The sequence below is a fragment of the Oryza sativa genome, chromosome 7, assembly GCF_034140825.1.
Source record: "Oryza sativa Japonica Group chromosome 7, ASM3414082v1".
In the NCBI taxonomy this organism is placed as follows: domain Eukaryota; kingdom Viridiplantae; phylum Streptophyta; class Magnoliopsida; order Poales; family Poaceae; genus Oryza; species Oryza sativa.
Window position 1 is genome coordinate 28,663,177 of NC_089041.1, and position 27,114 is coordinate 28,690,290.

Below are 27,114 nucleotides of genomic sequence, written 5' to 3' on the forward strand. Positions count from 1 at the left end.
GTGGTACCTGGTTTTCATGGCAGCGTGCAAAATAGTGCATTTGCTTTGTTCAATGAATTAATGCTTCAGTGCTGCAGGTTCAATTCTAGATCCAGGCATTCAATTCTAGATTTGTTTTTTTTTAAGGGATCAACTCCTAAATGAGAAAATCGGTTGTAACCTGCCAATCTTAAGCGATAAAATAGTGCACGAACTATCTTGTCCGAAGATCAACTCCTAAATGAGAAAATCATAACCGGCCAATCTTAAGCGATAAAATAGTGCCCGAACTATCTTGTCCGAATTCTTGGCCGATTACTAAAGAAACTTCTGTGCCCGAATATTACTAGAAAAATTTGAATGCAGATCGGTGATGTGCTGTTAGACCGTAAGCCTTCCACAAAAGAAAGAAAATAGGTGATCGATCAAAGAGCGGTGTTCCGACTAAGAAATTACTCAGAGATCAGTCTTCACTTGCTAACAACTTGTCTTGGTTCTATGTCAGTTTGGTTGGGTTGGTTCCCGACTCCCTCAGCCCTCAAACGATCTCCTAAAGAAAGCACCAGCTCAAAAATCCCAAAACTAAACCTGTATTATTAATTTCACCAAAATTTCCTCAACCGAAGTACACATACATGTACACCAGAACAAAAGAGGAAGAAATCCTATCACGCGCGTCTCTCTATGCTTCAATTTTCATTTGCTTCGATCTTCACCGCAGCAATTCATCAAGCTCGATCGATCACATCGCATTCACAATTTCACATGGTGTGGTTCATGAGGCCGTAGACGAGCACCATCCCCATGATGAGCGCGTGGTCGACGTTGGGCTCCACCGTCAGCGTCAGCACGTCGTCTCCCAGCGCCACGCCGCCCGCCGTCGTCTTCCCCTTCACCTCCGCCACCACGGCGCCGGTGGCGCCGTCGACGATCCTGCACCACGCCTGCTGCTTACCTCCGCCGCCGCCGCCGCCGCTGCAGTCGTCCATCTTGTACCGCATGGCGCGCCCGCCGTCGTCGCCGCCGCCGCCGCCGCTCCGGAACTCGCACGTCGACGACGGCCGGCGCCTCCGCTGGAACAGGATGCTGCTGCACGGCCGCGTCACCGTGAACCACGCCCCTCCTGCTCCTGCACCGGCGGCAGCGTCTCGTTGCCTCTCGCCGCTGCTCCATTTGTACCCTTCCCACTTGCCGAATGCAAGCTTCTGCATGCAATCACAATGTTAACGACACACATGCCCGATCAAGAAAACACGAGAAATAGTTGTGGATAGAGTGCAGATTTGTATCCGTTTGTTAGGGTTGGGTTTTGGGTGATCCTAACTATTGTCCCTTTGTTGGTCTAGCGGCGGTCGGTCCAGTGCGCTTTCTCCTAGTAGGATTGTGTGTTGGAGTTGTCAATGCTTGGGTGGGGTTATTTTTTTCTTCGTTTTCCTGGTTACGACCTTCCAAGGTTGTAATCTTGTATTTTTTTTCTACTCTATCAATATAAACTTCGCACTGTCTCGTGTGAATCATTAAAAAAAAGACTCGGAAGACCATATGGTTAAACACCTATCAGATCGCAGTAGGGCCGATCAGACATGTACTGTGGTCTGACCGGCCTTTGTTAAAAGGCTCTGAATTTGATAATTTTGAGCTAAATCAAAACTAATGTCAAATTTGATCGTCAAATGTCCAAGTACTTTTTTGTTTTTGATAAAGCGGCATAGATATGATAAGAATTTCGAGATCTTAAGGTTTGATAATATTTAAACAAATTAGATACATGGAAATCATATGCATATGTAGATTGTAAGATCGAAGAAAAAAAAACATATCAAAAACTGTGTGCTAGCCGTGATGATCATGTGCATATAAATACCTTCTTGAGTATGTTCAGGACGATCTTGCCGCGGAGGTCCATGAGGTAGACATTGTCGCTGCAGCTGGAGCCGTAGTTGTCGACGCGGTAGACGATGCCGCCGGTGGAGTCGTAGACGGTGCAGCCGCGGCCGTTGAGCACCAGCGACTTCATCCACAGCGTGAACACCTTCCTCTGCTCGCTCGTCGTCGACGGCGGCGGCGGCGACGGCGGTGGCGGAGGAAAAGAGGAGTAGACCCTTGCCATGAATTTAATTACCTCTGCCGAATTGTATGTTTGGAAGATGATGATTTGAGGAGGAAGACGATGGTTAGTTTGGTGATATAGCATCTAGGGCTTGGTTTGTGGCTAGTAATATACAGGGGGAAAAGTGAAGAAAGTGCAAGCGTGAGGTATATTGATGCTGACATACTGTTTTATTTGAACCTTTTTGGAGGAGGGCAAGTCATGATGATGTTCTTTTATATGGATACAAACAATCAGCTGTTTTAACATATTTATGAATTATGACAAACAGCTGGAGAAGGCTTTTTTTTTTTTGAACAACTCACCGGAGGGAAGAGATTCCTCAACTGAATTTCATTCAAAAGTGCAATAGTAGAAAGTACATATGAGAGATTACAATTTTACATAGGCAAAGTCGTTTCAATTTCAGGTTAATTTGTATGCTCTAGGCAAAGTCACGTTCGTTCACAGGACGTAATGTAATCTTAACAACCATGTTTGTTGAAAATATTTTACCTTCTCTTAATCCTAATAAAATTGGTCAGGGCACTTCTTCGCCACCGAGCCGGCAAAGAAGAGATGAGATCAATAAAGATAATGCAAAACCCACTAGCTTACATTCTTTGTTCTTGAAAGCCCTAACGTGGCACTATACATTCATTTGGTGCATACAAGATTAATTTGAGTGAGTAAGAAAATGTAAGAACTCATAACTTAATTCCTTCTTGCATGTAACCGTCTGAAATTCTGAATCTATCTTTCGCCACTAGGTTCTGCAACATTTCAATGATTCAGTTGCAGAGTTGGTCAAGGAAGAGAATTATTAATAAATTCCACACTGATAAACAACTCGTGTCCAAAATGTCATGTGATATGTCTTGATCGTATCTTTTATTGGCCAGAGTACTAAATACAGTCGTCAGTCGCATTTAACAATGCACAATAATTATGTGCACGAAACGAACAGCTTAATTAATCAAGTTGATCTCTACATGTACGCCGGCCTCTAGCTAGAGCACCATGTACCAATGAGAGTGCCCGGCGGCATAAAAAAGAACTGCATTTGCCGCAATTCCGTTGAGACAAAACAGTGTTCTTGATCGCTCGTCTAAACTGTAGCAGTCCACGTAGAGTTCCATGAGTTGGTAAAGTTCAATCCATCTGTCCAAAATGGATATCATGTAGCAAGCACTGAAACCAACAGGCCAACCATTCTAGAATACTAATAATAATTGAGCTCAAGCTTGTGATCAATTCCCAATTAAAGAATCAGCTGTGCTCATCTCACACCTCTGCTTGTTTAACCAGTTAATAACCTGAACTGAAAGCAAGGCCCGGCGAATTTTTTTTAAAAAAAAGGCCCGGTGAACTGAAAGCAAGGACAGTGACAGGTAGGTCGCCGAGCCTGAAAAGCGTGCATAAATGTATACGCACATTCCAATTAACGCCCCTTCAGATGACCAAAGCAGCAGGATAAGTTCATAGAGGTGGTGCCCTTTTTGGTTTTGGAACTGAAGATGATGACAGTAACAGCAACTTAACTGCACTATTAATCAAGGGAATTAAATAACAAGGTGCCTCGTCAGCTGTAGCAGGCAAGATGCAGAATTCGTGCCCCATCGTCAACAAAGAAAAAAGTGCACACAAGCTTCCAAATTAGAACTGAATAGTTTTTCCATTCAGCTGATCAATGCATGCTTATGGCTGCTGATGGATGGGTGTACTGTACTTAGGAGTAGTTTATAGCCGTACATGATGGTAATCCTGTGAGTTTTCTGCCGAGGTCATCACATCACTTGATGTGAGCTTTCCTCCCAAGTTTCAGATAAGCATAAGAAAATTTCTATTGTTATGGCCTAGTACTCTATTTCCATATGCATCAATTTGAAATTTTTTAATGAAACGTTGCGGCGAAACATGCAGTCGCATGACCTGTTCTTGGTCGAGTTTGTTGTTCTTAAACAAGGTGAATGTTGCAGGGACGATTCAACGCATCTGACACTGTTATCTGTCAGCTGAGCACCTGTCTATTGACAGCAGAAATCAACGAGTGATTGAGTAAAGTTTGGCTTGTCAAAATTGGGATGGCTGTTTAGTTGTTTCCTCAGATCCTTCCTAGGTGGCAAGCTCGTGGATGCCTGCCTCAAGCATATCACGAGGCGGCTCGAGTTAATCTGTTCTTGAACTGATCAACCAAAGGCATGTGCACTGACTGCTCCAATTTATCCATTGCTCTGCTCACCGATGAACCAACAGATCGATGAATTCAAAACCTGGAAGGAAATGAACTGGATTTGTTCTAGCATTTCCTCTAATATATTAACCGGTAGCCATCAGAATTCCATCTTTTTATATACATGAACACTACATTTATTATAACTAGCAGATAGAGAATGACTTGAAACAACATCATATGCAACAAATTCAGAACAACGGGAGATCGATTGTTTAGATGCACAAATTGCAGAACGGATCGTCAGGCTGGATTAAATGGGCTGAAACCGAGGTCTACGAAGAGACCGGTTTCACGGCCCACCCAACCATCCCGTGGCCCATCCCACAGCGCGGCCCACTATGCTGAATCTGGCCCGCAACACGCCCCGATCTAGTGTCCTAGTTGGGCTGCACGGCCTGTGCCTTTGCCGCAGAGGCGGGCCATCCTGTGGAGCAGCGCGCCGATCTGCTCGTCGCACTCCGCGTCGCGCCGCGCCACCACCTCGCGTAGCTCCGTCGCGCGGCGGCGCAGCGCCTCGCCGCCGCGCATCACGGCGCGGACCGCGCGCGCCACCTCCTCGGCCTCGAACTCGCCGAACCGCTCCTGCCGCACGCGCGCCGCGACGCCCAGCTCCGCCGCGAGGTTGGCGCCCACCGGCTGGTCGATGTGCAGCGGCAGCGCCACCATCGGCACCCCCGCCGACATCGACTCCATCACCGAGCTCCACCCGCAGTGCGTCAGGAACGCGCCGCACGAGCGGTGCGACAGGACGCGCCGCTGCGGCGCCCACCCTTCCACCACCAGCCCGCGCGCCGGCGCGAACCCGGGCGGCATCGCGCGCGCCGCCGCCGCGCCATGGTCGTCCTCGTCGCCGTCGGGGCTCTGCTGCGGGAACCGCACCACCCACACGAAGGCGGCGCCACTCAGCTCCAGCCCGCGCGCCATCTCGGCCAGCTGCTTCTCCGTCATGAAGTACTCGCTGCCGAAGGAGACGAGCACCACGGAGCCCGGCTCCTGCCCGTCGAGCCACCGCATGACGCCGTCGGCCTCGGAGCCGGCGCTGACGTCGCCGGAGTCCACGAGCAACGGGCCGCACGGGATGATCTCCTTGCCTACGAGCTTGGACAGGTAGTCCATGTACTTGCTCTCGATCTCCACGCACGTCTTGACGGCGACGAACTCCGACGAGCGCGCGAAGCTCAGCGGCAGGCGCTCGCCCTTGGGGAGCAGGGCGGTTCCATCGTCTCGGCAGGTGAGCATGGTGTACCTGGCGTCCTCCTCCGCGCCGCCGAGGCTAATGGCCTCGAAGGGGAATGCGCCGCGACCGCCGCCGCCGCCGCCGCCGTCGAGGAAGTGTAAAAAGAACGCCGTGGCGGCGGCGCTGCAGGTGCTGAAGTGGACGGCGGGGACGCCGCGCGCCGCGGCCTCGAGCGGCGCCCACGGCTGGATGAAGTCGTAGAGCACGACGTCCGGGGACAGCTCGTCGAGGAGCGCGCCGAACGCCGGCGCGGCGAGGTCGCAGGCGCGCTTGAGGGCCGGCATGAGCCGCGGCGGGAGGTGCTTGGTGGTGTGCAGCGCCGGGGGCAGGCCGGGGAGCTCTGGGAGGTGGAGCTCGACGAGGCTGATCCGGTCGGTCCGGCGGTGCGCGACGGCGGCGAGGTTGACGGGCGTGGAGACGAGGTGGACGACGACGTCGATCTGGGAGGAGGAGGTGGTGGTGAGGCGGGTGGCCAGCTCGAGGTAAGGGTTGATGTGGCCATGCGCGAGCCACGGGAACATGAGCACGCGAAGGCGCTCGCGCTCCGCCTGCGCCATGACGACGACGTCGAACGTTCGATCGTTGGAAATCTTTGCACGTTCGCGGTGCACACGGATCGTTGCAGCGACGGTGTTGCGTGGTGCAGCATTTGTACGGGAGGCGCGCGTGGATAGCTGCGTAACGTGGCCACGTACGGAGTCGTGACGTACGGCCGCCGAGTGAGAGGGAGAAGCACGCGTATGAGTTTTCTTGCTCAATGTGATGCCTCTCCATTGTTTGTTTACTCCTACCATGTTGGTGCTAGAAGACCTGGACCTCTTTAATGGCTTTTCCATGGTAGAAATCATTCAGGTTTTGATAGAAGCTTTGAGAAAGAGTGATGAGTGATGACAGATTGACAGCCGCAACAAAAAGGAGCGTCGTTTGTAGGAGCTGGGGGATCTAGATGGCGCACGGGTGCACGACGCAGGAATATCTTTGTTTTCATTTTTGCTTCTTCTTTTTTGGGCTGCGTCAAACGGTGGCATAAATGTGGCACGTCTCTGTCTAACTGCTTCCTAAAACTTGCTAGTGCTACAAGTACGTGCTTTTCTTGTACCTTCACTACTCTCAGTTAGATGGGTCAAATCATGACCCAATAGTACACCGAAGATCCCTCAACTTGTCATTCAGTTATAAAATCGCCTCCAACCACAAAACTAGATATCGAGCTTCCCTCAACTTACAAAACCGTTCACTTTAGGTCCTTTGGCGGTTTGACCCTGGTTTTGTCCGATGTGGCGGTTAAGTGAGCATGGCCGTATCAGCCTCCTCTATCTTTCCCCTCTTCTCTCCCTTTATCATCTCTCTCACTTCTTTGCGAGCCCGGCAGTGCGAGGCGGGAGAGAGGGCATCGGCGACCGGCGATGGGCGACGCGGCGGGGGGAGGAGCGGCGCACAGGCGGCGGGGGAGGGGCGGCGCGCGGGTTCCCCCTCGGCCACTGCCCGCCGCCCGCGCGCCTGTTAACAACCAAATTTGGTAACATCTGTGTCAGGAAAGAAGATTGGATCAAAGCGAAGTCGGAGGCGGAGATCGAGTTCGGAAACAAAGTAGGAATCGGCTGAAGTCTAGATCGGCTATGATTAGGATCGGCTGGGTCTGAGTTGGGCTAGGTAAGCCGATACAGCCGATTCCGACAATACGATCTGTGTACGACGTCGGGTTCAAGTTAATTTACTTCAAGATGGTTGCCACGCACGGATAGAGTCCTGGGAAGGCAATTGTATCTATTAATTAGGATATTTTATGTAGGTTCCATATAGATAAATGTGGGCAAAAGTCTGCCGCAAAGACTTGTGGTATCTTAGAGTTTGTTAGAGATAATAGTAGTATGGGCATATCTTGTAATTCTCGGGTATAAATAGACCCCGAGCCATATGTAATTAAACACACACACGTTCAATACAATTTCGGCGCATCGCCACCCTTTTGCTTTAGTTTTGTTTCGACGAGTTCTTGCTTTCGGGTTGAGCTGCATCGGTTTCGATCTTCAACAAGAGGTAAAACTTGTTATGATGACTTATATTCTCGGGATTAGTGCTTCCATCTTTACGACACTCTAATCTTGTTTATGTAATTTATCGAGTTATCATATATCTTACATAACCTCTGGCAATATCGCTATCTAATCTACTATCGGCTAACATCTGTTAGCAGAGGGCAACCGATTAGGTTAGATTTTGACGTTGATCTAGATTATATAAGATATCTACCACTCTATGAAACTTCTAGCGGCTTGATTGTCTAGATATCGTTCTTCTTTTCATACTTAATACTATATCAGTTGAGTTTGATATATTAAGTCGTGTTTAGAATATCGATCTCTAGCCTGCTTTCTAGTTACCGATTAGAGTAACATCGAAGTTTCAGCCGATTTTATCAGATTTAACTATATTTGTTCTATATGCTTCATTGACATGTTAAATCTGCCCTTTATATCAAGATATTGTTGTATCTAAGTATATTAGGCCTTTGTTTGATATATTATACCTGCTTTAATATCCTGATATAGAGTAGTATCGGAGTATTAGCCGATACATGCTAGATCTATCTGATCGGCTATGCTATAAACATATATAGTCTTGTTAATTGATATATATTTCGATCTAAGTGATTTATACTGTCTCGGCATAGCGATTGATCTATCCCAATCACTTGATTTAAGTATATATCAATATAAGGAGTGTATATCATTAATATCTACAGCCGATCGAGTAGATTTAGTTCTTTCTTATTTATTCATGACTGCCGATCGATACACAGATGACATCGGCTCAAAGATAAATGATACGTCATCGGCACCTAGCCGATTGGCTATCATTTATAGATTTACCCACGGTTTCTTTGCTTCTATTTCTTATTGATTATAGGATCAAATCAACTGGCATGCTAACATACCCGAAGGCGAGCTTTGGACCTGCACTGGAGTTAAGCAGATCTCCCAGGCCACGTGTTTTCAGTCAACAGCGCTGCTCCTCCCCCGCCGCCCGCGGGCTGCTCCTCCCCTCGCCGCCTGCGCCCACCACCCGCGGTGCTCCGCTGCCTCCCCTTCTCCTGCTTCGCCTGTCGCCGGCCGCTGAAGTCCTCCTCCGGGTCTGCAGCCTCTGCAACCACTGCCTCCCCTTTTCCCGTATTGTCGCCGCCTCCGCGGCATCGCCAGGACCAGGCGCCGCCGTTGGCAGGAGCTGGAGGGGTGGGAGGCATGGCGCGGGGACGGGGGAGGATGGCAGGAGCGGCGGCTCATTAGAGCCGACGGCCACCGCCGCCCAACTCCTCTCCGTCGGTCGTCGCTCCTCTCTCCCAGCCACCGCTCCTATCTGTTGGCCGCCACCGCTCTCTCCCGGCCACCGTTCCTCTGCCCACTCGTTTTCGCTAGCGAGGGCCTATCGTCAGCTGTGCGTCTCCCCAATCATCGGTCGCCAAGAAGAGAGAGGAAGTGATGTGGCCGCGTCGTGCTCTAGGGCGGCGCCTGTGGGTCTAAGCCGACGGCCGCCACCGTTGACGCCTAGCTCCTCTCTTCGCAAGCGAGCACCGCCACCGCCGAGAGCAGTCGCGCGTCTCTGGTTTTCCCTGCCCGTCGCCGCCATCGCTCTCGCTCCACTACCAGTTGCCAAAGAAGAAAGGTAGAAAGAGAAGGGTAGTGGCTCACTTGTGGGTCCACGCGGGTCTCATGCTGACTCAGCCGCCACATCAGATAAAATCGGGGTCAAAACCACCGAAGGATCTAAAGTGAACGGTTTTGTAAGTTGAGGGACGCCCGATATCTGGTTTTATGGTTGAGGGACGATTTTGAATCTCGATGACAAGCTGAGGGACCTACTGTGTACTTTTTCCTATAAGGGAAACTGGGGAGGCCCACTCCCCCATCATTTGACGGAGGAACGGGCCATGTTTGGGTTACTGGCCCGCTACGCCGGCGAAAGTCATCTCCTCGATCCGTCCGACGGACGACCAGACCAACGGCTAAAGTGACAGTATTCCAGCGCAGATTTCGCTCAGATATCCAGTGCAAAATATGCTCTTGGATCGGCGCAAAATCTGTTCGGGGAATGGAGTTTGATACTGCTTTGGTTTGTTGTGTGCAGAAGCAGAACACGAAGCTGATCTTGAGTAACGTGGAAGCAAAGATCGTGATGGTACCATTAAGAATTTAGAACAGAATTTTTACTCTTGTTTGCAACCGGCAGATCTCGTAGCAGATCAGCTTTGTTTCGTCGTAGACGCATAAACAAATGACACATGTGCTGCGCAAGCACACCAATTCACCAAAACAAAAAGGGTGAGGTCGAGGACGACGGTGAACCTCGTGGGGTCGTGGATCATGCATAGTAAAAAAAAAATGGGATCGAGCAGGCGGTTGAACCGAAAATAACCGGAACCAGTGACCTTGGTTGCTCGGTTCAACAAAACGACCGCCACTGTAGCAGAACCCGTAAAAAACCGGTGATTCAGACGGTTTTTGCGAGAACCGGTGAACCGGTAGCGGTTTTTTAAGAATCGGACCGATTTTAAATTTGTCCTAACAGTATGACATTACGAATTTACTACATTACCACACTATTTTTGTTTTTTTATGTTGTGACCGTATAATAATAGATATACTATTTTACTTATGCATATTTTACCAGTTTGTGATGATTCTATATTTAAAATAATGCAAATCAAATATAATATTAATAAATAAAAAACCGGCGAACAGGTGAACTGGTCGAACAGGTGAACCGATGACCAGAGCAGATCGACCTCCGGTCCGGTTTTTTTACTATGGGATCATGCGGACTGCAAATCCACGCAGATTCAATATTAAATCCTGATCCAAATTCAATATTAATCCTGATCCAATACTAATGAGAGAGAAGCAAGTAGCAACATGACAAACAAACAAACTCATCTCATCACACTATATTTTTTTTACAAATCTGCAATCTTACAATAAGAGCAGAGAGCAAGTAGTGTAGTGTAGAATTGGGCCAAAGTTCGCTTATCTGAAACTGAAAGAAAGCTACGAAGACTTGCAGGTTGCAAACTAAGCAAAGGAGGATGTTTCAGTCATTTTCTGTGTCTCCCATCCTCTCGCTGAAGCTGGCCTTCGCCGTCGCCTTCGCCGTCTCCTTCTCCGTCTCCTGCTGCGCCGCGCCTCCCTCGCCGCGGGCCGTAGCCGCCGACCTCCTCGCCGTGCTCGCCGGCCCGGGCGCCGCGGCGCGCGTGCCGCCGGCCGCGGAGTCGGCGCGCCTGCGCGCCTGCCTCCGGTTCCTCTCCCCGGTCCTCCCCCTCCCCGCCGCCGCAGCGATCTCCGAGGGGAGGGCCGCCAGGAAGGTTCTTGTGGAGCGCGGCGGCGCGGACGAGGCGGATGGGATGGTGATGTGGCCGCCGGCGCCGGTCATGGAGCTCGCGCGCCTCGCCGTCGACTCCGGCGGCGACCCCGGTGCCATCCACCGCGCGCTCGACCCCACCATGCTCCCGGTGAGCTCTCGTTTATCTCGTTCTTCGTAGCTCGTAGCTATATCTATCTCCGAGAAATTGTAAAAATTCTAACTCTGCATAGTTCTGGATGTGTTACGTACAATCCTGAAATTAATTTCCATAACAAAATCTACCGGGGGAATTTCGTTAGGTGCCTGATGTTCAGAGGGCGAAGAGGAACAAATGCCAACTCACAAGAACACCATATGGGAGGCGTTTCGCTAACAAGGTCCAGATTTTTGCCCTAGCTGTTTGCTTGCACTTGAAATTCTTTTTACTTACAAAGGTTGGGCATTGTTCAAGTGACATGTTTGTGTTATCAACAGGACATCAATTCATACCTGGCGTTTTTGTTCGAATTGATTGCGGCACGAGGACCATCAGTGGGGTTAAATGTATCACTTAGTCGATACGATTTCTTCCACGGACACCTCTTCCTTGCTTCTGGGACAGGAAGGCTTGGAATTCTGTAAGTGTCATCAGTTACTCTATACAATTTGTGCTCAACACTTTCTAACGCTGGCCACTCCGATTTCTTAAGTATCAAGTGAGAAGTTGTATGAAAATGCACGGTTCTGTATGTATGGTAACATTACTAATTTACTATTCACTATCTGTTATATTGACTAGGTACTCCAATCTGAACATACAACCTAGAATTGAATCATATGCAAATTTAAGTTGGATATTAGATTTTTCTTTGGAAAAATTGAGAATTGAATCTAAAACTATCGCGAGTATGCAGGAACAAGCATTTGGTCACAGATATGTGGAATTTTTTTTTTAGTGCCAACACATAATCTTTAATACAGTACATATGTGCCAGAAACTTGTATAGTATCTTCATCAAATATGTAAATGCAAATGATTAAGGTGTGAGCTATTCTTGAGACAGATTCCATGCTAAAGAATATCCAGCATTTGATAAGGAATTGTTCCCTTACAGTTTGGGATTTTGTCAGGCAGGTATGATTTTAGTCAGATGCATGGGAAGTCTTAATCTGACTTTTTTTTCACCGATTGGATTTTATTAAATTGTTTATTTTCTCTATGACAGGATCTAATGTAGTGTACGATGATTCTATGAATTTACGCAACATCCTTTGGTTAGCACCATTGCCATCTAATGAAACAAAAGCTTGGCTATCACCAGGTATGCTGCCCCTGAGTACTTAACACTGTTCACATTTCTCCATTGTCTCCAAGATTGTTTAGGTTCTGAATTAGGGGCTCATACGCAGTTCATCTCACTTCAACTCCTATTTCTATTTCTCTCGAACAAACAAAAAACAAACTTTTCCTACATATGAATTGACATTCTGCTGGTAACTTTTACATGAAACAGGTGTTTTAGTTGTCCTGGATGCACATCCTGATGGGATTATCTATCAGGATATGATACGTGATTATGTTCGGGATGTACGGACAATATATGAAGGTTTGATTTTATAATTTATCAATCTACCTGGGTGGGTTCACTATGGAGATAGATGGATAACCTAGTTGGTTTTCTGAACACCTCTGCAGATGATTTTGGAGAGGTTTCCGTTGATGTCAACTATCTGAATGTTGCCAACTCCGCTCCTGCGAATAGAGTTTTCATTTGCTGAAATTTAACCAGACAATTAGCTATCTTCCCCGGGTGTGATTTTATCATTGTGGGAAGTAGACACCATGTATCATTCTTCAAGTCATATAGCCAGGAAAGCAATGGTTTGCTTAGCAAATTTGCCTCTTGACGGCATTTGCATCCTCTGTGATGTTTAGGTGTTTATTTGATTTTCTGGAGGATGCTTATTTTGAGAGAGAACGAAGCAACTTATATGGGCCGCACGCAGGCCGCAATCCCGTCCAGACCTTCACGCGGGCCAGAATCCCGTTCCGGACAACCTGTTTTGGGCCGTACGGAGGCCGGAGTCCAAGTTCATGCCTCGTCGGCTAAACCTGTTTCTGGTTTTGTAGTTTCCGCACCGAGTAGAAGTAACGTGTGTTTGGTTATATACAATAGAAAATATCAAACTTATCCAAGTTAGAAACAATTAGCCACATCTTAACAAGTCTAAAGGAATCGGTTTGCATTTTGCAGGTTAAAGGCAGAATGACGTACCATTAAGGGTGGCATAATGGTTAAAGGTAAAATGGAAGAAAAATGAATGAGTAATGGTTGATAGATAATATGGGATAATCGTTAGATGTAATATAAACACTCTAGAAGTGTTTATATTTCAAATGCTAGATAATTTTGGAACGGGGGAAGTACTAGCAGATACACTGTTAGTACATACATGCAGAAGTCTAGAAGCAAATGAGACCAGACTTGTAGCTCTCATAACAGGTTGTAAAATGTAACTAGTAAAGATCTTTTCTGCACCACGACATACAATGTAAAATGTATTCCAGATATGTTAAAGGCATATAACAGATGAGCCTTGTGCCCACAGTTTAAAACACGCTACTCTGAATGATCGGTCAAAAAGACCCACTGAACGGGTACATCTGGGGTGAGAGTCGCAACGAGAAGAATGAAGTGTATAGCATTGCGTCCTTACACGAGTAAGACAGCATTGATACAGCCATCATTCTCTGGGTTGTTTGTAACTTGTGCATATTTACCTGCACGACAAGAACGCTGTTTTATGGAACAAGTTCCAGGGAGAAGTTAAAAAGCAAAATAAGCAGAACATTCAACAGATGCCTTACCCCAAACAACTTTTCCAGCAGGGGTTACCAGACCAAGTTCACTAACGTTCACCTGAAAAGATAAAGTCTGTAAGCACCAACAGGTAAAAGCAGGATGTCTAAATGAACATGACAAGCATCCAACAATGTTAAAGTGGTTCCAGCAATCTGCTGCCACTAAGAAGTTCACCATATCCCATATATGCCACATCAGTAAGATAATCAAGAGCACAAAAGGAATTTATCTCATAAAAGCTAAAGTTTTCATTATCAATAATTCACTATCAGCTGTAATACTAACAACTTAAATGAGATTACTTTTGTTTTCATATACAGGCAGAATTCTTGACATACCTCAATGATAGTTCCCCTTGTCAAAACACCAAGAGTAGAGTACATTTGACCATTTGGGTTTTTCTTCACAGAAATTATGTCAAGGTTGAAAGTACATTTCAGCTCAGGGTGAGTAACATGGGCCTTTGTGAAACGAAGGCCAGTTGGCCTAATAAACCGTTCATACTTTGGTGGTTTCCTTGTAAACCCAGGTCCAACAAAGGTGGCCTTAGTGACCATTCTCTTCCACTGTTTGGCTGCATAAGCGTCATTCGTTAGCAGAAATCAGATGCCTAATAACACATGGTAGTTTCTCAGATCACTACTAGATGACATGTAAAACTGCTTTGGCAGAAATCAGATGCCTAATAACACATGGTAGTTTCTCAAATCACTACTAGATGACATGTAAAACTGCTTTGGCACCTAGCTACGAGGAAGTACAAATACATGAATGCACCGAGCATACAAGCCAAATGTCAACTAATATTACAGATTTACACTATTGGCACCTAGGTTCACTTACTTTTTCTCTTGCCAGTTCGTAAAACTTTGAACATTTCTTCTTCAGCCACAGGTCTGACCTGAAAGGAAGAAAATTGTGACAGTGCTTAGTCAAGGTAGGAAAACCATTGATTGCCAGGTACTAGAAACAGTTTGTGTTGAAAATCACCTTTGGCAAAGGAACCTCCCATTTGCCAGCCTTTTCCATCCTCTTTTGCTTAATTGTGTTGCTGAGAACCTATGTTTCACAGCATATGAATGATCAAAACAGTGAAAAGTTGACTTGTGTATCACATCTAGATTATAGAAAGATAGCATTTTAGCAACCCAAAATATGAGTACTTACCTTGGCACGTTGTGTCTGATCACGGTCCAGCAGATATGGAGGAAGAGCACCCTCTTGAACATCATCAACCTTCTGCCGAGAAGTTGACTCGTCGTGCATTTTCAGGCTGCAAGTGTACATCCGTGAATGAACTTTACAGAAATGCAACCAAACAAGCAAATTTTACACTTGCGAATTATAATGCTCACATCTCACAATCAAAATATCGCTATGCAAAACAAAGCAGTAAACAAACATCAAATCATATCATCTATTCAAAATGCATCAATCTAGTATAAACTATAAATAATGGCAGCAAGCATTCCTGAGCTCACATCCCCTACCAATACAACAAGAAATCAACACTCAACAGAAATATCAATATATCAAATGGAGCATCAAACATGCAATCTGACAGAAACATTCGACAAGTACTTACGTCTTCTTCATCTGTGCCTTCTCGGCATACCGCTTCTTGGCGAACCTCTTACCCTTAGCACCAAGCAACTGCCACAGAACAAACGCGCGCGCATCAGCAACAGAAACGCACCAAAAAAAATTGAACAGAAGAGGGGGGGGGGGGAATATAAACAGTCTCTCACCTGCCGGGCATCCCTGGATCGCTTGTGCACCTCGCGCGCCGCCCGCTTGCGCTTGCGCTCCTCGTAGTCCAGGCGCCGGCCATGGCGCTTCTGGTGAAGCTCTATGTGATCTCCCTGCGGCTGCAGCCAACTCGTCCAGGAGAAAACTCAAAAAAAATAAAAAAAAAAAAAGCGAGAACGACGAGGAAACGGAAAGACTCGCGGGTGCTGAGATGATCAGCGGTGAATCCCGGGAGGAACTGGGCACGCAGTGAGGTCAGGTTGGAGGCGGCGGCGGGGAGAAGGCGAGGGGGACTTACCATGGCGGCGGCGAAACCCTAGCGGGAGCTCGAGCTTTGGGTGGGGGAGGAGGAAAGGAGGAAAAAAGAGGCCTCGCTTCGGGATTTATAAGCTCTCTTGGGCCTCCTGAGTGTTAGCCCATGAGAGCTATATGGGCCTCACCAATGATGTCTTGGGCTTTGCAGGTAGTACCGCTATGTGAGGTGGGCTAAGTTCACATTGTCTCCCTTAGCTAGTGTGCGAATTTGATTCATAATTTCATCTCCTTCAACCACAATACCTGATATGTTTAACTCCCCAAGTATTAAAACCGGTGCAATTTAACTCCCTCGATGGTTTTGGAAAGCTATTTGCTGACGTGGCGGTGTTAACCTGGTCTTTGTTCCACGTGATGTCGACGTGGCGCTTACGTGGTATTAGAATTAAAAAAAATATGTGGAACCCATTTTCACGCAAAAAATATTGTGGGGTTCATGGGTTAAACCTTTTACACAAAACGATGATAAAAGTGTAAAAAGTGTAAATGGAGTGATGCATGTTAGTGAGTCCGCCCGTCGAATGGATTGGTTGCACGGTTCCAGAGGGGGGCTGTTACAGACCTGTTTGGGAGAGCTTCTAACTGCAGCAGCTTCTCTCGGAATCAGAATCTCCTCAAACATTCTAGCCTTTGGTCCAGTTTCTAAGAATCTGTAGTTGTATAATTCAGAAAATGAACTAGAAACCAAAAGCTAAAAGTTGAGCGTTTGCAGATTCTCGTAAGTTGACTATCAACCAGTTACTTCTTATAATCTTAAACTCTCCCAAACAAATGCTTCCCCGAACAGACCTACAATACTTTGCACTCTAAATTCAATCTCGAATGGAGAGCCTTAACATGGTAACATGAAACTAGATCTTTCTTGGTCATTTTTTTTTATTTTTGCTGGGAGCCTGGGACTATTGGTTTATACATTTAAAAATGGAGTTAACATGTACCTAGTACATTTGGTTTGATGTTGTCTAAATCAATACTTAGGAGGCCAACAACAAAGGAGATCACATATTAAGAGCTGATTGAAGAACTGCCCTTTATTGCTTAAACATTCTTTGGCATTTTGCCGAAGATTCAAGGGCCCATTTAAGTTAGATTGTTCTTTGGATTATTTTACGGATTATCACTTAACTATAGGGATACATTAAATATATTAAGCCCCACATACAACAAGCGGTCTGAACATTACAGTAAAAGAAAGACTCCATAAAACATCAGTTGATACCAAAATTTAAATTTTCAAACTTAATTTTAAAGTTGATTTTAAAATTTTTTATTGAAGTTTATTTTTCAACAGTAATATTTAAGTAGCTAAGAACGTTTATATAAAAATTTTACCTATAAATTATTATTATTTTGTTAATACGCCGAATGACATTATCCACATTTAGCTATACGATGGGTTTTGTTATTCCTGGAGAGTTTTAGAAGCCACATTGTTCAGCGCCACAGGAAATGAAATAATATACGTGCATCGACTTAATCACTGCAGAAAATGATCTAGATTTAACACAACATGAAGGCCACGCACACGTTGAAGGGGATGACAGCAACAGGGACCCAAAACATTAACCACAAAGTCAAACCCCCAGATTGAACTGATCAAATATAAATGAATTTACAGTTATGCACTTGAACAATGACTACAAATCTACCCTATTTACATCTAAGTGCACAGTAGTGAACAACCCCTGCTGTTTTTGCATTTAGGATGACAAATCCAACTTCTTACACAAAGAGGAGCAACAGAGCAGGATATAAGTGACAACAAATGGCAAATTCCATTTTGTCAAGAAACTATACATCACATATGAAGCCCCTCTAAAGAAAAAAAAAATCCACCAACTTTAGAATCACATGCCCAAGAATGCCCTGCACTGTGACTCCCAGTGTTCCTTAGCCAGACGAACACGTTCAACCCGCTCCATCTGTATTCTCTTCTCCCAGTACTCTGGACAACTGTCAATAGATGATCCATATTAAATTTCAACTTGGTAACAATCCTTGTCCTTTTGCGATAAACGAAATATGGTGATAATCTATGTTCATGACATAAAAAAAAGTGTACATTTGTACGGCCGTGCAGATGACTGATGATATGATCCTGAGCAGTTCAGACTTACCTATAGCTTAGTAGCATGTTCAGCTCATCCAAGTGTACAGCATTAGGAAAGACTCCTGCCTGAAATGAGAAATCAGGTCAGTTGATGGGACATGCACAAGCATATGGTCATCAAATTTGAAGGAATGTTATCTAAAACAAAGATCGAATTGAAGGAATTGTTTATACCTGTCGGCACAGTGGGCACTTTGATTTGCGCTCGGCAGACTTCAGCCCATCAACGATCGTAACGGATGCAGCAGAACAGCTGCACAAGTAGCAATATATGTGACCACAGGAAAGAGCAACTGGATCAAACACGGTATCCTGCAAAAGCAAGTGAATTTCAGAAATTTACAATGCAATAAGGAAGTGCTATGAATTTCGCAGTAACAAGGAACAAAGTTGATACTTGAGCACATTATAACAAGGAGAATATAACCTAAGTACGAATTCATACTTCATAACATAAAAAATTTAGTGTATTAATGATATCCTTGTTAGGTAAATTAAGATCTTGGTGCAGTCGACAAGTGCAAACTCACCAAGCAAATCGAACATGTCAAGCTAATGTCGACACGCATAGAGTCAAAGAGGTTGCATGAAATTGTTGGTTTGTCATCATCGAATACGAGAGAACAATCCCCAAAGAGCTCCATAGCACCGTTGTTCTTCTTGCTTCTTCTCAAGTTCATGTAGAAAGCCATCAGCTCACAGAGCCATGGGGATTGAAGTATTTCAATATGCAGACTCTGGGCTTGAGCTTTGAATTCCTGCCCTTGCTTCGAGTAATGTATCTGGAAAAGAGAGGCTTTTAGTTAATAGTCTTACATAATTATTAATATAACCATTGAGGACCGTCTTAAATCCAAAGACAAGAACAATGATAGATACGTTAATTCTAACAAAAATAGTCACTAGAAAGATTAAATATATAAATACAACTCAATCATCCTCTGTGTGTGTGTGTATATATATCCTCGAAGATACCATATGAGTATATGACCCATTGACACCTATATAGACTAGCATTTTGGGCTTCACCAAACTCACATGCTTATAACTAAAAGTGTGTGAAATTTTTGTGTTCCTCTCTCAAATAATGGAATACTTATATAGTTATCTTCCCCCTTCGTTCGGTTTCCAAAAAAAAATATTCCCCCTTTGTCCTTAGTAAGCTTTAAATGTTTCTAATGCCTTTAAGAGATAAAGAGAGGTGCAAAGATTAAAGTTTAAGGCCATGCCTTGTCATATTTCTTTAAAATTTTCCTCATGGCCACGGCATTTATAATTGCATAAGTAACCAAGTCTTTGCCTTGCTGTATCAATGCCCCATGGCTCTTGTGACCCTTGCTGGTGAACCACATTGTATATTTCTTGAAACCTGATGCCAGGTGCAACTCGAGAAGCTTCTTGGCCTTTTCATTGAAGCAGCCAATAACGGCTGACATCTCATTGAGAAGAGATGGGAAAAAACTCCCATCACATACTGCATGTTGATAGGAATTTGTCAGATAACCAACCATGAAAGGTAAGGTAGACAAAAATAACCATCATGGCGACTCTAATATTCTTTTCTAGGCAAACCGCAGTAGTTACAATATCAATATGAAAGAACCAGGAATAATCGACTCTTTTAGGACTCTGAAATATTTATATCAAAACCATCCCAAATTATAGTAGACAAGTCGACACTAACTAAAATAATCGAAAGTTATTCAAAAGGACAGATGAATAAGCCCCTGCTAATGAATACAAAATTAAGAGTGGACTTTGTGATGGTTGACATCCCCTTTTCCATGGTTACTACGGCCTATAGTATCTTGGCACTTGAAAAATTACGTGGTTGTCATTGACAAACAATTACCACCTTGACAATGACTTGCACTATTATAATGGGGCAGTCAATGGGCTATCTCTAGTAGTGTTCAATTTGAAGTTATGTTATAAATCTGCCGTCCACACGACAGTAGTATATGCAGATTTTCCAAATACCCGACCGATCAACTTAATTTGTTGGTATTGATGTTTGAAAGCAAACAAAACATTATCGCCATTTTAAAATCCAATCTTAACCATACAAGGGGCGACAGAGAAAATGCTTCGAAAGAATTGTGCTAAGAAGTCAAATTGTTGCTTTCTCTGCAGTAAAGCTTCTCTTCCATGCGAAGCTGTAATTGTTTGACACTATAAATAAAAGAAGTACAGCGAGAACAAGGTAGGATACATATATCTAAAGGATAAATAAGAGAAAATAGGTTGGCATTCCCAGGAAGAGTTCAACTTGCCGAATACCAAAACCGCTGTGTACAGCCTACAGGTTCCTCTGTTCCCGCAGAATTATCAACTAGTTCTTCTCACTTCTCAGCACGATGAAACTAAAAAAACTGAAAAAAAAAACAATTGCCTCTTGCAAGTTGCAACAAGTCCTAAATTCTAATCCTTTTCTAGGTATGCCATTTTGCCAAGGGTTTGTCCTTTTTTAACCAAAAGAAAAAAAAAGTACCAAAAGGCATGAGCCCGCCCATTAATCCTCGTTTTCATTGAAAACAAGAAACCAACAGGTTTCTTTTGAAAAAACAGCATTATTTTCAGTGTAAGAGAATCAAGAATAGTCCTACGCATCAAAGAGACCATATAGGAGGAAATTGAAAGGTATAGTAGCTTTATTCACCAGAGCAATGGCCGGGGCAGCGGCCGGCGGAGGAGCCGTCGTTCTCGTGGGATTGGAGGTCAGAGCGGCATTTCTTGAGCAATTTCTTGAGCCGCTTCAGCCCCACGCCCGGGAGCTCCTCATCCATCCCCTTCATGTACTTCTCGTACTTCTTGGCAAACTTCATGAATCCAAATTTAAGGCAAACTTCTTGGCAAATTTTTGGAGCGCTTGAATGGATAACTTGTACGCCTATGGCGTCTGCAAATTGATGGATTCAAAATCTTGGGGTATATATATGTTTGTGCGATGTGAGTATGCCTGAATGACTTGAGAAACGATTTACAGGGTGAGCTGGAAACGAACAAAACGAATCCAAATTTGTATAGCTCGCGGACGAATTGGGGGGGCACGGTTCAGAGAAGGAATGCACATGCAACAAGAGACGGCAATCGGAACAATGGCTAAAGAAGGAAATGGAGGAAAACTGATGAAATTAAACCACCAAGAGAAGGCAAAGAAAAAGGGCAGCGAAGCTCACGGAGATGAAGAGGGGGCCAGAAATTCAGTTGAGCTCAGGCGTCTCACGTGAGACAGTAATAAGAACAAAGAAAGAAATTAAGCTTTTAGGATTTTTTTTCCGAGCAGGGTGAAACGAAGGCACCGGCTGCGACGGCATCGCGCCGAATATATACAAGCGAGGAGAGGGGAAAGGGTGGCGCCATGGTGGATGTCCATGTGGCGCGCTCGCGTCGTGAGGCGGCCGCAACGGCGGGGTCCGCGTGAGAGCGCGAGATGATGATGATGTTCCGTGCGGTGCGGGGCGAGCGTTTCGTTGCGTTTTTCTCTCGTTTTCCCCCGGTTTTGTGGCGCGGGGAGCGTGCGTGCGCGTGTGCGCGGACGCCGTCGGAGCGGACAATTTTTGTGGAAACAGAATTTGATCGGCGGAATTCAGCTAAGCTCCCACGCAAACCTTTGAATTTTGCAGGTTGCAGCTTTTTTTTCGTGAACGCGCAAAAACGATTGTACGTCGATATATTAGAAGAAAAAAGTTACAGTTACACAACCGCACTCAGCCAGATCGGCTTTTGCAGCCTTTTTTCCTTCCGGAAAACTTGTCAAATCGTTTGATTTATATTATTGTCACGTGTTATCTACTTAATTATGAGAATATATTAAAATTTTTAAAGTTCTAGCTAAAATAAGTGGTTAGCAATACAGTAGAGAAAATTTTAGAATAATTGTTTCCTGTCGTGTATAAAATCAAAAAGGGTTTATTGATAAAAACTTGTTCCAAATAAGGTCGTATACGTTTTGTGATTTCATAGGTATGGTCAAGAATAGTGTGGCCTAGGAGAAGACGAGAGGGACCAATTGACGCATGAAGAAATGGAATTCTCGCTTTGCAGTTATGCATCTATATCAAACGTGGGCGAATTTGGATAGGGCGACGGCGACGTAAACGAAAAAGAGGCGTGCAGTTAACTAAATTTTAGTTGAATCTTGTGGCTGCCCGTGCTGCTGTGCCTGATAGAAAGGCGCGTAATCGGATAACTGTCAAGGAAAGGGTTGCGTTTCGCTACCTGTTTAGTTTAGCCTAGCTTCCAGGTCTCAATCCTCTGCGTCCGTCAGATATTCTGCGTACTAGATAAGCTAGCGTCTAAAGCCGTAAAGCGGGCGATATACATGCTTAACGGTCTACGCCTAAGAGGTAAAATTAGATAACAGTTATTTTGGTCAATTGGACAATTGCATGCAAGTAAAGTTTTCCTTTCTTTTCTACCAAATTTGATACACACACAAATGCAAATGTACATATATCATAGGAGGCAAATGTACATATATCATAGGAGGTAGACTACAGAACGATATACTGTTACAATAAAATAACTGACATCATCATGGTACAGTTAGACATGATACCTACTAGTATCAGATCTGGTACGTGGGTATCATGCTGAGGTCCGTATGGTATAGTAGGTACCGGATTCCAATACCAAACATAATACCCCCATATCAGATCTATTACCTAGGTATTATGTTGACATTAGTTATTTCGTTCGAACGGTATATCGTTTTATAGTATTTATGATATCATATTTGGACGGGTATATCTCAATATTGACGAAATAACCATATGTCCGAGAGATTGGACGATGTATCTTGAAATTGATGAAATCATCATACGAGCCTTGCTAGTTGGCATATCTCAAAATTGACAAAGTCAACATATGGTTCATTAGCACACGTGTCTCATTGGTCGTCATATCTTAAAAGATCGACAAAATCTACATACGTCTTGCTATCGATGGATATGCCATATATCAATAAAATATACTTAGTTGTAAATATGAGAACCCATGGAAGCACAGAATTTAAACTCTGGTGCAACTTAACTTCGCGCACTGACGTTTTCTACTGCTAATTAGAATCTCAGTTGTAAAGTTTAATACGAGCAGCACCTAACCTGAAATCAAACCTCTTTTTCTTAGTGATCATAATTGCTCACTTTTGACAATGCTACCACTTTCCAAACAACAAAGACAGACCAACAACCTTCGTGGTAAAAGATGAATTAGTGAAAGTAAGCATGCCTAGAGTAGCTGCTATGCATATTGAGTCGTCTGCTTAATTAAACAATTCTCCACTAAATTGTTCCAAAAGCAAAGTAGATCTCAATCTCATCGATTTTTTCCAGTACCGGATACAATCACGGAGGACAAATTTATGTGGCACCTTTTCATCCTCATCTTGGGTCGTCTCAATTCTCAATAGACTTTTCCACGAGAAAAGGATGTCACGATATGTAATTAAAACATGGAACGATAATACTACTGTACCTACCATATGAATATTGTTATTCAAACGACGTGAATTCGGTTTGCATACTTGCAATCACTCCGTTGTCGAACAGGCTAACGAATCCTTGTGCTAATTGCATAAGTAGTTTTCAATTTGGCATAATCTACATGGTCAAATGTGGATGAACATGCAGTTTGAAACTGGATCGACTTCATGACCTGGTAGTAGTATACATACCGTGTCCTTATCGGCAACGTACTCTTACCCGGCACCGATTTCTCGTGCTCGATCACATGAACACACCATGACAACATCCAGTTTCTAACAGCAATACCTTAATAGGCTAGTAGCATATATTTATCAGCCTAAACAACTATGTTTATTGTTAGAGAATGCTTCTTCCAGTGTAGCTTCCAGTGTAGCAAACAGTGGTTGGTTTCTTAATGCGCAAATCAAACCATAAAATCGATGTCACCTTGCCCACAAAACTGGCGGCTGCTGTTTGCTTGATGTAAAGCAGCGGCTGCTAAGCTGGTGGCATATATATTCTCCACGACCATTTGCCTGCCACTTGCTTTTATCTGTGAATCAGTGAATCCAAGCAGGGTAAGGCCATGCAAAGAAATTATGAAAGCTTAGCGTAGCGAAGAACCTTACTCTTGCAGTACTGTTCTGACCACTGCATCAATTGTATTTTGTCATTTGGTCATTTTTAAATGATTCAGGGATGAAAATATCAAAATTACTTTGTATCTACGTAAAGTAGGTAGTAATAATCTATTACGCAATATGATATATTTTGCGATATATATGTCTATTTGGAGAAGCTTCAGTTGTAACGTCTTAAAATTTCTAGCTCTCTAAATAGTCCAAATTGTCAAGCAGATTCTGGTAATAGTTATATAATCCTTAAAACTGGCTTCCCTAGATTCACACTAGCTGCTCTGGAAAACACTGCCTCCCCCAAATAACATCATAATCTAGTTTGCTAATTGAAAAGGATAAAGAGAAGAACGTTCTGGAGCCGTACGGTTTCTGAATCTGTACTATTTTGGCCCGGCCATGGCCCATGGATTCACGGGTTATTTATCCCTCAAAACGGATTCTTGTTTTGGATTCCTGATACACTTCGATCCTCTGCCGCACACAACACGCAGATTTGATTGAGGTCAACGAGTAAAGAGGTTGAGACAACAGACCTTGTCTAGCGATAATGCATTAGTTAGTGGTTGCTTAGCGGTGCCTCTGTTTAGTGGCATGCCATCTTTGATGGTGATATTGAGTAAAGTTTTTTGAGATTTCGGACGCTCCAAAACTACAAATAGCTAGCTGGAATATTGGGCCTCATCGGTTACCCATATTCCCTAATAAGCCCGGCTTATTAAGGAATAATAAATAATTTATAGGAAAATTTTTTATATATTTGTTCGTACCGACTTAAAAGCCAACGCTAAAAAGAAATAATGCTAAAAATATCTTAAAATGAACTCCAAAATCAAATCAAGTTCAGAAATTCAAATTTTAGCTTTTGATTTAGCTTATTAGGTGAACCGATGTGGCTCTTGGTTAGCTAGCTCTGTATCCAGATAGACGTTGACCTTTTTCTGTCGTGGTAGATCAGATGCAATCAGGGATGAATTGATGGACATTTGGACAAAAGTAGCATGGAGATGGATACTAGTTCTTGGACGGAAGAATCAGATTCTCTTCCCTTTTGCAGTGGAGGCTATGGCCTACTTCTTACCTGTCCAACTCCGATCCAATCCAATCCAGGCGAGAACGTTGCTAAACACCGGCTGCTGCGTCCTGGATTAGAGAGCAAAGAGAAGGGTAAATGTATAAGAAAAAAAGGGGGCTGATGAGAATCAAAGCTTCCATCTGAACTGAACTGAAGGGTGAGAGGTTGAGGAAAGAAGAAGAAGAAGCTCAATTTCGGCCCATTAACATCGGCCCAAATTGTTAGAAGATGTGGGCTGCAAGCATATATTGATACATGCATTATAATTATACTCAGAATTCAACAGAACACACTTAACAATATTTTCTTGAAAGACTTAACAGTAATTCTACAATCTAGATACGGTGATTAAATGTTTGAAACATAACTCAGGATGACAGAGAACAACACGCTAATAGATTATAGTCCCTACACTTAACAATATTTTCGTGAAAAGAAGCATATATGTGTCCTTTGTGTTACAAAATTCTGAATACGTTTTCCAACTAGAAAAAATGATTAAAAATCACAGAAATGCAGTGCAGTACCTAGTATAGCATCCTACACTATAGCCTTGCTCCCTCATGATATTGGACAGGAATGCAGCAGTTGAACATTTCCCCTTGGTCCCAGCAATATGAATAGCCTACAATCACATTCATTCAGTTTTGTCCAAATATTAATCACATTTTCTCCATTCAAAGTAAAATCATGACTCATATGCAAGATGGCAGCTGCCTAATACTTGAAAGAAACAAATGTCAATGTGCCATGCACCAGAAAAATCATATATGTTTCCTTCCTTATGATTTTAATAGGCAGTTTCAAGGCAAGTTGTGAGCCTCTGGTGTTAAGGAGAGGGTGAGGTCTCAGTCACTGGGAGTGTGGAGTTCACAAAGGCGGCCGAGGTGATGCATGCGGCCAAGGTCGAAGCCATTGTCAGAGTTGGTCCCGGTGCTGTGTGGCACTCCAGAGCAATCCATGTACTCAGAGAAATCCCTGAGATGGACATCCTCGAAGTTCTATTGATAAAGCAGGAAGACCAGCGGAGTGAGATAGCGAAGCGGAGGAGCATACAATGAGGTCGTACTGCCGTCGCACTGGCAACGGCAGAATTTGACGGAGGGAGTGGAGATACCACCATGTCGCTGGAGAGTAGTGGCAGAGCTTGGAATTTTTCGTTGGGTGTGCCTACTTCACACACCAAACTTTTATAACAACACAAACCACATATATATACATGTACAGATTTCCCCTTTTGTTAAATGTGTAATGCAAATATGCGACAATATCTCACAGCATTGCTAATCGACTAAAATCACGAGAAAAAAAGTACAATACAGATAGTTCCAATGTAAACGATCTTACATAAATAGAAGATTACAGTGCTGCTACTTTGCGTGTTCTCTTAGCCTTGAAAGTTTGTAGTACTGTCTTCCTCACTACTATGGAGAAATAAAAATCTAGCTTAACAAATGAGACTAAACAATCATTCAATAATTTTCCACACATGCTGTTTCACAAATTGTTATTCACAAATCACAGGATAGATTCTCTATTTGGATTAACTACATCACTGATCGCGACAATTTCAATCACAAAGTTAAAACCATACTGAGGAAAAAAAAACAGTACAAAATGAGCTAAAGAATTACCTGTCGTCGGCGAATGGCTAAATGCCTAAAATCAGTCCCGGTCAGTCACTCAGCCGGTGGTAGCGGCGGGCGGTGGCCGGCCGGCGGGGGGCCTCCGGCCCGAGAGGATGAGGATGGGGCGGGGCGACTGAGCGACTCGAGATGCGAGGGCGGCCATATGCGGCGGACTTGGCGGAGGCGGAGGAAGATGGCCGCGGCAACGGCAGAGGCTGCCATGGAGGATTTCCAAGCCACGAAGGCGTCGGCGGACGGCGGAGGCTGCTCGGCGTGGAAGCGGCGGCGCTGGGCTCCTCTCTACGGCGGCGTCTGAATTGATCCTCTCCGTCTGATCTGTATGTGTGCAGGGGTAAATCCGTCCACTCAATTGGGGATGGAAAATAAAACTAGAA

At 44.4% G+C, this 27,114-nt stretch overlaps 5 protein-coding genes and 1 long non-coding RNA gene across 8 annotated transcripts; 1 reads left to right on the forward strand and 5 right to left on the reverse strand.

Annotated features, from left to right (window-relative positions):
* Nucleotides 1-549: 549 nt before the first annotated feature.
* On the reverse strand, nt 550-2,232 carry LOC107277105 (protein LURP-one-related 3). The gene is made up of 2 exons (XM_015790176.3): nt 1,844-2,232; nt 550-1,184 (listed from the first exon to the last, which is right to left on the reverse strand). The coding sequence occupies exons 1-2, from the start codon at nt 2,171-2,173 to the stop codon at nt 741-743; spliced, it is 774 nt and encodes a 257-aa protein (XP_015645662.1). The 5' UTR covers nt 2,174-2,232; the 3' UTR covers nt 550-740.
* Nucleotides 2,233-4,329: 2,097 nt separating this feature from the next.
* LOC4344251 (UDP-glucosyltransferase 29) lies at nt 4,330-6,162 on the reverse strand. Its single transcript, XM_015790331.3, has one exon. It carries the CDS (start codon nt 6,096-6,098, stop codon nt 4,674-4,676), a length of 1,425 nt encoding a protein of 474 aa, XP_015645817.1. The 5' UTR covers nt 6,099-6,162; the 3' UTR covers nt 4,330-4,673.
* A 4,433-nt stretch (nt 6,163-10,595) lies between these two features.
* LOC4344252 (uncharacterized) lies at nt 10,596-12,771 on the forward strand. Its single transcript, XM_015792083.3, has 7 exons — nt 10,596-11,044; nt 11,196-11,273; nt 11,371-11,513; nt 11,940-12,010; nt 12,102-12,197; nt 12,390-12,482; nt 12,572-12,771. Exons 1-7 carry the CDS (start codon nt 10,622-10,624, stop codon nt 12,652-12,654), a joined length of 987 nt encoding a protein of 328 aa, XP_015647569.1. The 5' UTR covers nt 10,596-10,621; the 3' UTR covers nt 12,655-12,771.
* Nucleotides 12,772-13,201: 430 nt separating this feature from the next.
* LOC4344253 (ribosome biogenesis protein NSA2 homolog) lies at nt 13,202-15,845 on the reverse strand. Its single transcript, NM_001422286.1, has 9 exons — nt 15,787-15,845; nt 15,488-15,607; nt 15,325-15,392; nt 14,907-15,012; nt 14,730-14,798; nt 14,583-14,640; nt 14,078-14,313; nt 13,745-13,796; nt 13,202-13,657 (listed from the first exon to the last, which is right to left on the reverse strand). The coding sequence occupies exons 1-9, from the start codon at nt 15,787-15,789 to the stop codon at nt 13,590-13,592; spliced, it is 780 nt and encodes a 259-aa protein (NP_001409215.1). The 5' UTR covers nt 15,790-15,845; the 3' UTR covers nt 13,202-13,589.
* A 1,520-nt stretch (nt 15,846-17,365) lies between these two features.
* On the reverse strand, nt 17,366-21,210 carry LOC4344254 (probable E3 ubiquitin-protein ligase BAH1-like 2). Of its 2 annotated transcripts, NM_001422285.1 has the most exons (7): nt 21,093-21,210; nt 20,573-20,812; nt 19,143-19,387; nt 18,444-18,695; nt 18,088-18,225; nt 17,921-17,979; nt 17,366-17,756 (listed from the first exon to the last, which is right to left on the reverse strand). In NM_001422285.1, exons 2-7 carry the CDS (start codon nt 20,736-20,738, stop codon nt 17,651-17,653), a joined length of 966 nt encoding a protein of 321 aa, NP_001409214.1. In that variant the 5' UTR covers nt 20,739-20,812; nt 21,093-21,210; the 3' UTR covers nt 17,366-17,650. The 2 variants fall into 2 exon arrangements, with proteins under 2 accessions (NP_001409214.1, NP_001409213.1); NM_001422284.1 differs by having other exon boundaries at nt 20,573-21,210.
* Nucleotides 21,211-23,529: 2,319 nt separating this feature from the next.
* Nucleotides 23,530-27,048, reverse strand: LOC107281507 (uncharacterized). Of its 2 annotated transcripts, XR_010742437.1 has the most exons (4): nt 26,726-27,048; nt 25,619-25,716; nt 25,098-25,159; nt 23,530-23,934 (listed from the first exon to the last, which is right to left on the reverse strand). It is a non-coding gene; the product is annotated as an uncharacterized lncRNA (long non-coding RNA). The 2 variants fall into 2 exon arrangements; XR_003243499.2 differs by lacking the exon at nt 23,530-23,934 and having other exon boundaries at nt 24,943-25,159.
* Nucleotides 27,049-27,114: the final 66 nt, after the last annotated feature.

Excerpts from the sequence above, each read along its gene's own strand:
- LOC4344251 (XM_015790331.3), bottom strand. The coding sequence starts at position 6,098 with ATGGCGCAGGCGGAGCGCGAGCGCCTTCGCGTGCTCATGTTCCCGTGG.
- LOC4344253 (NM_001422286.1), bottom strand. Across the intron at positions 15,393-15,487 it reads GATCCAGGGATGCCCGGCAG|TTGCTTGGTGCTAAGGGTAA; the intron begins GTGAGAGACTGT and ends GTTCTGTGGCAG. Across the intron at positions 15,013-15,324 it reads AAGGCACAGATGAAGAAGAC|CCTGAAAATGCACGACGAGT; the intron begins GTAAGTACTTGT and ends GTACACTTGCAG.
- LOC107277105 (XM_015790176.3), bottom strand. The coding sequence starts at position 2,173 with ATGCTATATCACCAAACTAACCATCGTCTTCCTCCTCAAATCATCATC. Across the intron at positions 1,185-1,843 it reads TCCTGAACATACTCAAGAAG|AAGCTTGCATTCGGCAAGTG; the intron begins GTATTTATATGC and ends GATTGCATGCAG.
- LOC4344254 (NM_001422285.1), bottom strand. The coding sequence starts at position 20,738 with ATGAAGTTTGCCAAGAAGTACGAGAAGTACATGAAGGGGATGGATGAG. Across the intron at positions 19,388-20,572 it reads CTGCCCCGGCCATTGCTCTG|TATGTGATGGGAGTTTTTTC; the intron begins GTGAATAAAGCT and ends ATCAACATGCAG. Across the intron at positions 17,980-18,087 it reads AGTGCCCACTGTGCCGACAG|GCAGGAGTCTTTCCTAATGC; the intron begins GTATAAACAATT and ends TTCTCATTTCAG.
- LOC4344252 (XM_015792083.3), top strand. The coding sequence starts at position 10,622 with ATGTTTCAGTCATTTTCTGTGTCTCCCATCCTCTCGCTGAAGCTGGCC. Across the intron at positions 12,198-12,389 it reads AAAAGCTTGGCTATCACCAG|GTGTTTTAGTTGTCCTGGAT; the intron begins GTATGCTGCCCC and ends TACATGAAACAG. Across the intron at positions 12,483-12,571 it reads TGTACGGACAATATATGAAG|ATGATTTTGGAGAGGTTTCC; the intron begins GTTTGATTTTAT and ends ACACCTCTGCAG.